Source organism: Stigmatopora argus, chromosome 14, assembly GCF_051989625.1.
Source record: "Stigmatopora argus isolate UIUO_Sarg chromosome 14, RoL_Sarg_1.0, whole genome shotgun sequence".
Lineage (NCBI taxonomy): Eukaryota > Metazoa > Chordata > Actinopteri > Syngnathiformes > Syngnathidae > Stigmatopora > Stigmatopora argus.
Genome location: NC_135400.1, coordinates 16,916,193 through 16,924,467, shown reverse-complemented (window position 1 = coordinate 16,924,467; position 8,275 = coordinate 16,916,193). Strand labels below are relative to the sequence as shown.

Here is an 8,275-nt window from a genome sequence, read left to right as displayed (position 1 = left end):
AAGTGGTCATTCGCAAACATGTAATGCAGCCGATAGGCTGTGGGGGTGTTGTTTCCCACGGAATGATCATGACGGCCATGCAAGCAATATTTAACAACAAGGAAGTGACTGACAAGTCACCCGACTGCTGTTAAGATGGCACCGATTGGGCTAAAAACAATAGTTGGCGAAAGTAAGTATTATGTTTAACCATTTTAATGCGTAAACATGAACGGTAAGACTGGTGTTGTTTCCATTGTTAGGCGATCGAACGAGTCGTAAAAGTGAATAAGACGAGATGAGAAGTTGCTTCCTCGATGCGGTTTCCGGGCTAGAAGCCGTATCAAACAATTTGAATTTGAATAAAATCACCGGAGCAACGGAATTAACAGCGAGCGGGAAAACACGATTTTTGTGTCATTAAAAAATTACAACTTTATTTCAACTCGTTACATTTGTAGAATTCGGGCATGGCTACGAGGAAGTTGAAGGCTAATAGCAGCTAGCTTACGTAATGAGGAAGTCAGGCGAGGTTGTTTTCTATTAATGACAAGTATTTAAAAAAAGATCAAAACTTTTGTCACGTATTTATAACTCTTAAATGTCCTTTCGCAACACTGCACCCTAATGATTACAAATATGTGGGTTTTTGTATCCATAATTTAAATTTAAATGTCAGATTTGTTTGCCTCTACAGAAATCCTCAATGGCGTCATCAAGAGCATAAAGAAGGATGGCGAGTGGAAAGTAAACATAGCCCAAAACAAACCATAATTCAACCAAACATTTTGCTATCTTTTGATTTTGAGTGCGTGTTTATTGTGTTACTCTGTTGACAAATGTGCATCCATTTTTAGGTTCTCATCGTCGACCACATGAGCATGCGCATTTTGTCATCTTGTTGCAAAATGTCAGACATCTTGGCAGAAGGGGTCACCAGTAAGTATCTTAATATATTTATATGGTTGCAGTTGACACCATTCCTGTCCTCAGGGGATGAATGATGCTTTTCTGTCTTCATTTTCCACTTGTAGCCTAATAATGTTGTGAATTGTTCTGATGCTTTCAGTTGTGGAGGACCTCAATAAAACCAGAGAACCCATTTCTTGTCTGGAGGCCATATATTTGATCTCCCCAGTAGAAAAGGTTCGTCACCACATTTATTTTGATCGTAAAATTGGAAACAGACAACTCCTTTTATTTGCAGTCCGTTCGGGCGCTCATTAAAGACTTTAAGGACACGGCTTTTACCTACAAAGCAGCCCACATCTTCTTCACTGACAGTAAGCCAACAATAAAACTATCCAAATGATCAGAATGTCATTTTTTTTTTTAAATGTGTTTTTAATTCGCCAGCTTGCCCTGATCATCTTTTCAATGAAATCGCGAGGGCGCGCGTCTCCAAGGCTGCGAAGACGTTAAAAGAGATTAACGTCGCTTTCTTGCCGTATGAATCACAGGTAGGAAAGAAAAAAAAATATATATTTTTTTTATTTGACGGCGATAGACGTCCTTTGAATTTTAACGCTTCACAATGACTTTTTAAATTTTTAAATGTCATTTTGTTCCTCTCCATCCACACAGGTGTTCTCTCTGGACCACGAATCCTCTTTCCACGCCTTCTACAGCCCCAAGGGCAACCAAGATTTGCGGGCCAAAATGATGGAGAACATGGCCGAGCAGATCGCCACCTTATGCGACACGCTGAAAGAATACCCCGCCGTCCGATATCGCAAGTACGCCTCGCTCTGCGACTTCCACGGCAGCCCGTTTTTCTCTCGCTAACAGAATCCCGCTCTTGTCTCCGTAGCGGGCCGGAGAGGAACGCCAAACTGGCCGAAGAAGTCTACCAGCGCCTAAACGCCCACAAAGCGGACAACCCGAGCATGGGAGAGGTTCTAGTGCACTATTATTACTATTACTATCACTACTACTACTGCTTCTCTGTGTTGGTGTTTAGAAGTGTATTATTATCTCCTTTTATTCTACTTTATCTTTTTTATCCCATACGAGAGACTACCGTACTTTCTCGCATGTTCGCCGTATTTGTCGTTAAAAAAAAAGATGACTGAATTGTGGGTAGAGCTTATATGTGCACGTGCACAAATTAGACTTGACATGCACAAAACTGCAAAGTGACAAAGACCAAACATAACGCACAACACAATCCGGCCGATACGGTCATTTATTTCAAAATAGAGACAAGATAAAGAGTTAAAACGCTAAACAAAATTTATTTTGACGTTTATGAATGAACTTCAAGGAAAAAAACATATCTTGCATAAAACTTGAAAAAACTAGACCGCTACGGACACATTTCCTAGTTGTACTGCTCACGTGACTTCCTTTTGGAATTTGTCTACGTGCAGGTCACACCCGTTAGGAATGTGGTATCCAGAAATCGATTTATAGGCTATCTCAGAAATACCACGTGTGATAATTTTTCTTAAGATTTTCCCTTCAAGGTAACACATTTGTACTCCCTATTAAAACCATGAATATGGAGGTGAACATTATGAATCAGGGGGCGTCTTATACGAGAGAAATGGTCAAATTCAATGATTTAAGGGTACGGCTTATACGCGGAGGCAGCTAATATGCGAGAAAATACGGTATATACAGCCATTGGATAATTTCCCACTTCTACAGGTTGATGGTGTCTTCTTTTTTGGTTTCTTTTCTTCACCGCTGCTTTCTTTTTTCTTCTGTATCCTCTTTCTTAGCTTCCCTATCCTTGCTCCGGGATGAGTCTTATCAGGCATGTATTACTTTTCTGTGTTTATTGGTTCGCTGTTTCCTTGAGAATGTTTCATAGCTTGAGATGAGTAAGAACACAAGGGCTCCTCCCTCCAAAGATGGCGACGGTACTCCAATTTTTATATTGCAATTGGGTCAAAACTTTTTTCAAATGTACTGATTTAATTTTAGTTTCTGAATTTAAGTGTCTTTTGCGGGCCAAATCTAATGATATTGACAGCGAGGCCTATTTTGGACACATGATTTGGACACTAGATTCACATGTTTTACTGCTAAAATTATTGCATCAGTTTCCAATGTATCTTTAAGATGCGGAAGTGGATCGCATGGTGCAATAAAACTTTTGTTAATGGAATCTTGTAAAATGTTTGACATTGTTTCCAGGGGGTGAACAAGGGGCGCTCCCAACTCCTCATTGTGGACCGCGGGTTCGATCCCATCTCGCCACTCCTCCACGAGTTGACCCTCCAAGCCATGGCCTATGATTTGCTCGATATTCAAAAGGATATATACAGGTGAGTACACCGCCATTTTGGGAATGCTGGTTTTATATTCCTAGGTATTCAACTTTTTTTGGGGGGGGGTGCAGTTATCAGACAACCGGCATCGGGGATTCCAAAGACAGACAAGTGTTGCTGGATGAAGACGATGAGCTGTGGGTTCAACTTCGACATCTCCACATCGCCGACGTCTCCACGTGAGTTTTGCGGGATCCAACAACTCGATGGACGATCAATGGTCCTCAAAACATCTTTTTACATTGACTACACAGTAACTTTTTCTTTCCAGTAACTTGATTGTAAAACTTTCAACTCTGAAACTAACGAAAAAAATTGACAAGCTAACGGCTTTCATTTTATTTCCTAAGTTAACTCATTCCAATCCATTTTCCACAGAAATGTGATTATTCTATACTAGCCAATCCTCCTTTTTTCTGTGACGGTGGGTTTTCCTTCCATTAAAAAAAAAGTCCTCCTATGTGAAGCCAATTTTGTTCTTTGTTGACGTAGGAAAGTGACGGAGCTGCTTAACACCTTTTGTGAGAGCAAGAGGATGTGCACCGATAATGTAAATACAATTATCTCCTTCCTTTCAAATCACTTTTTTTGTCATGGCATTTTATGTAAATATGTCTTTAACTCATCAGGCCAACATCAAAGATCTGTCCCAGATGTTAAAAAAGATGCCACAGTATCAGAAGGAGTTAAGCATGGTAAGCATTAGTGCTTCGGCGGCAAATACAAAAGACAATTGAATCATGTTTCAGGGTTTTGCCTAGAAACAACCCGGTGGCCCGCCAGGCTTCTAAAACACTGGGAGAAACCCTTAATGTAGTAAAAGCACTACCAGCCCAAATATGACGTCTATTCAGTATTTTCAGTGTGTTGTGGTCGTTGGTAGAATAAGATTTATAATAAAAAAAAGAGTCTCTCCCAATCAAAATGGATTGGACATCCAATGAATGTTGAAAGAGGACCTGGACTAAAAAGCTCTTGTTTTTCCACAGTACTCCACCCACTTGCATTTGGCTGACGCTTGCATGAAGAGGTTCAAGAGTTCTCTCGAAAAGCTCTGCGAAGTGGAACAGGTCAGTGAACGCATCGCCACATTGCCGCATTCTTGATGCAGAAGTACTATATATATTTTTGGGTTAATAATAGTATTTAATTTTCTAAAAAGGAGGGTGTATGTGTAAATATTTTTTTTTTTTTAATTTAAAACCCCAAACTATCCACATTCTTCACTCTCGCGGGCCACACGAAATGATGTGGCGGACCAGATGTGGCCCCCGCGTCCTGAGTTGAACACCTGCGAGCTGCACTCACATTTGTTGAGGTCATGTTTTGCCACATCTGCTCTCAGAGTGCATCTGACATTATAAATAGTCACCGGATAATGGACACTTGATCCCTCAACGCAGGAAAACAAGCCATCTATTCAAAAACCAGTCGACACACGTATGCGGGTTATCAAAACTAAGCGTCTGTATTTCTGTGTCTATCTCTTTTGGTACAACGAGTGACCTCCATCTGACCCCACGTTTTATTTATAGCGCCGTTAGCGTTGACGTTCAAAGGCCCCTGGCAAGCTTTGTGGTGTTAAATGGAAAATAGCGGTCATAAAATTGTATAAGGAGCTCGTGGCGGGACAGCAACACCCCCGCGTGCACGGGGACAGAGTGTCGGGACGCTTAGTCACATTTAATGACTTGCTAATGTCAAAATCCTTCCCTTAGCACATCCACAGCAAGGATTTATCGGGGATGAGATCACACACTGGTATCCAAATAGGAAATACGTACGGCAGTCGAGATTTTATGAGCGTTGGATGCATTATTAGATTAGAAGCATGTTTGGATGCCAGCACCTCATAAATGGCACTTGTTTGGATCTTAGGAAAAACAATGAGGGCTAAATGGCAAATCTCACTTGAAATTTTCCAGGTTATTTTCTGGTCTGGTGGTGAATTGTTGTCATTTAAAAAAAATGTAGTGGTCACTTTCTTTGGTTTTTCCTTGACAGGATCTGGTGATGGGAACAAACTCTGAGGGAGAGCCTCTAAAAGATGCCATGAAAAGCATCGTTCCCATCCTGCTAGACAGCCAAGTTTCGGCCTACAACAAGATCCGCATCATCCTGCTCTTCATATTCCACAAGAAAAAAGGTGTCCTTTTCGTCCTCTTGGATAATAATAATAATCACGCTGGATTTGTTTCATCTGACTGTGTGGTTGTTTTGCAGGTATCGGGGAGGAGAACCTGGACAAACTCATCCAACATGGCAACGTGACGGCCGACAGGAACATTATCACCAACCTCCAGAACCTGGGCTGTAACATCATTACAGGGGTACTTACATTTAAAAAAAAAAATGAATTGAATTCAATGCTATTATTGTCATTATACAATTGTAATGAGATTCGATTAGATAACTTTATCACGTATTTGGAAAATGTCATTGTCACAGTAGCAAGTGGGTGAGAATACAGACACAGGAAAAGACATTTTAGACATAAATAGATAGGTAATAAATAAGTTTATACATAAATACATTAATAAATATATGAATAAATAAATACATATAGAAATAAATAAATAAGCGTGTTGCTGAAATGTATATATATATAATATATATACAGATATAAATACATATAAATATACATACATACACATAGATGTACATGTATACATACGGTTGGTCTAAAAGGCTTCACCACCAAGTGCACAAATAATAACAACAACAAACAAACAAATAACTAATCAATAAATAATAACAATAAATGAAGAATAAATAATCAATAGATAAGGAATAAATTAATAATTAGTGGTCTAGTCCATATTGACGCTGTGTGGCCACACGTGTCATTTTTTATACATGAAATTTGAGTAGGGAGATTTTTTTTCCTGGAAAAAAATGATTCATATATTAATTATTTTTTAAACTTTTTTATTTATTTTTATTTTTAATCTTCTTGTTCCACTGGCAATTGAAGTTTCAGTGTTTAAAGGCTTTTAGTTTGATTTAAGGGGTTAAAGGGTCACTTTCTGAAAAAAACTGGATTTTAGGTGCATTTTTACACATCAGGAAAATGACATTTATTTCTGCCATTTTTTTTTTTTGCAGGGCGCCAATGCTGGTACAACGCTACCGGATCGCAAGCAGCGCTCAGAAAGCACGTACCAACTCTCCAGATGGACGCCCGTCCTCAAGGACGTCATGGAGGTACGTGACAACCGGGCCAACTCGTTATCGACGTCTATGGCTGTCAGTGGCGCTGAAAGATGATGTCATCGTCTCTTCCAGAACGCCATTGAGGACAAGCTGGACAAGCGCCAGTGGCCTTTTATCTCTGACCCCGCCCCCATTAGCACCACTCACACGGCAGTCAGGTGGGTCACCAAATCGGCATTTTGAGTCGTTTGACTGGTCGCCAACTATAATTAGACGTCACGCAACCATTCAGTCATTTAATCTTATGTTGATGCTTTTCCTGTCATTTTCCATTTTTAGCGCATTCATAGAATTTAATAACAACAACAAAACCCCTCTGTGATGAAGTAAATTTAAACGATGGGTCACAGACAGATTATTTTGCTCAGATAAAAGCTTTTATCCCCGTAAATGAAATCCAGTTGGCGCTCTTTCGTGGTAAAAAAGAGGAAGTGGACCATTTTAAAGGGTGAAAATAAGGCACTTTTGCCTTGAACACGTTAATTCCCATCTGGGATAATCTGCGTAATGCACCATGCTGGTCTTTCCTGGTCAGCAAAGTGCAGAAAGCCAATCCGAGTAGTCATTAAAAGGACTCTAGCCTTCTGACCTCAAATTTAAGTAAGCACACAAACGGACGTTTTTGTTTGTTTGTACCCCGCAGTGCGCGTCTGGGCCAGTGGCACAACAACAGACCGCCCACAGAGTACCACACGGGACCCAGGCTGATTATTTTTGTCATCGGCGGACTGACCCACTCGGAGATGCGATCGGCCTACGAAGTCACCCGAGCCAATGCCGGGAAATGGGAAGTGCTGATTGGTAAGCGGGGTTCCTTTCAAATCAAATCAAAAGCCTTTATTGTCATTATACACAACTGCGTATAATGAAATTGGTGGTGCTACTCCACAAAGTGCGTTTTCCCAGTAAAAACATAAATAAGTAATATGAAAATATAAAAAGGCACGGTAGATTGTAAAATATTGCACAATCTAACACCAAAAAATGATTGACAGATTGGCAAAAAGGTTGTAAAAACATCTTAAAGGGACAGACCCAAACGTAGTAAAAATGATCTTTATGTATATGACCGTTGTCCAGAGTATTTAGGAATGCTCATTTTTTTAGACTTTTGATTATTATAAAAGTAATGTTTCAGCACAAAATATAACATTTTGTGCCGAAATTTATAGTCACGCACATAATACTTTATATTTACAAAGCCTGGTGGTAGACAATAGTCTCAAAACTTATATTTATCAATTTTGAGAAACCGTCTTCATTTGAAAAGACGCCGCGTTGTCATATTTCTCCAAGTGACAAAAAAAATCTTACAAAGCGATATCGTATGACCGTAACGATATATTGTCGACAGGCTCCTCCCACATCTTGACTCCAACCAGCTTCCTGGACGACCTCAAGAGTCTGGACCAGGTTCCCAACCCTATTAGCGAAGATAAGTCGGACCCCAACAACGGGCGGGCGCAATGATGGGAAAACCTCGCCGATATTTGAAGTGAAATATGAATATTTTCCTATTTAGACTCTTGTTGATATCAATATCTCTGAAATTAGTCTTTACTCATTTAAATGAAAAAGCAGGTGTTTAAAAACAGTTACTTGCCTCATCACTAACTTAATGATATTACCGTAAGGACCTTTTAATGAACCCCCCCCCTGACCCTTTTTTTTGTCTGGGTAACTCCCAAAAGCAACGTCTGTCTCTGATGATCTTGCACATAACTTCATTCTACTGCCGGAATGCGGTGGTTTGTTACTTTTCGCGTGTATAAAAGAAGGAATAAACGAAGCAATATTGACTTTACACG

The 8,275-nt window shown here is 39.9% G+C and overlaps 1 protein-coding gene across 1 annotated transcript; it reads left to right on the top strand.

The window, feature by feature from the left end:
• Positions 1–40: 40 nt before the first annotated feature.
• stxbp2 (syntaxin binding protein 2) lies at positions 41–8,271 on the top strand. Its single transcript, XM_077619478.1, has 19 exons — positions 41–172; positions 677–726; positions 837–918; positions 1,049–1,125; positions 1,187–1,262; positions 1,336–1,439; positions 1,564–1,715; positions 1,790–1,874; positions 3,121–3,251; positions 3,326–3,433; positions 3,747–3,804; positions 3,884–3,949; positions 4,244–4,324; positions 5,259–5,400; positions 5,478–5,584; positions 6,360–6,458; positions 6,540–6,625; positions 7,111–7,268; positions 7,822–8,271. Exons 1-19 carry the CDS (start codon positions 136–138, stop codon positions 7,935–7,937), a joined length of 1,815 nt encoding a protein of 604 aa, XP_077475604.1. The 5' UTR covers positions 41–135; the 3' UTR covers positions 7,938–8,271.
• The last annotated feature ends 4 nt before the right edge of the window (positions 8,272–8,275 follow it).

Bases quoted from the DNA above. Each gene is read 5' to 3' on its own strand.
- stxbp2 (XM_077619478.1), top strand. From the start codon at position 136: ATGGCACCGATTGGGCTAAAAACAATAGTTGGCGAAA. The intron at 1,263-1,335 runs GTAAGCCAACAA...TTAATTCGCCAG, and splicing joins CCACATCTTCTTCACTGACA to CTTGCCCTGATCATCTTTTC. The intron at 3,434-3,746 runs GTGAGTTTTGCG...TTGTTGACGTAG, and splicing joins CACATCGCCGACGTCTCCAC to GAAAGTGACGGAGCTGCTTA.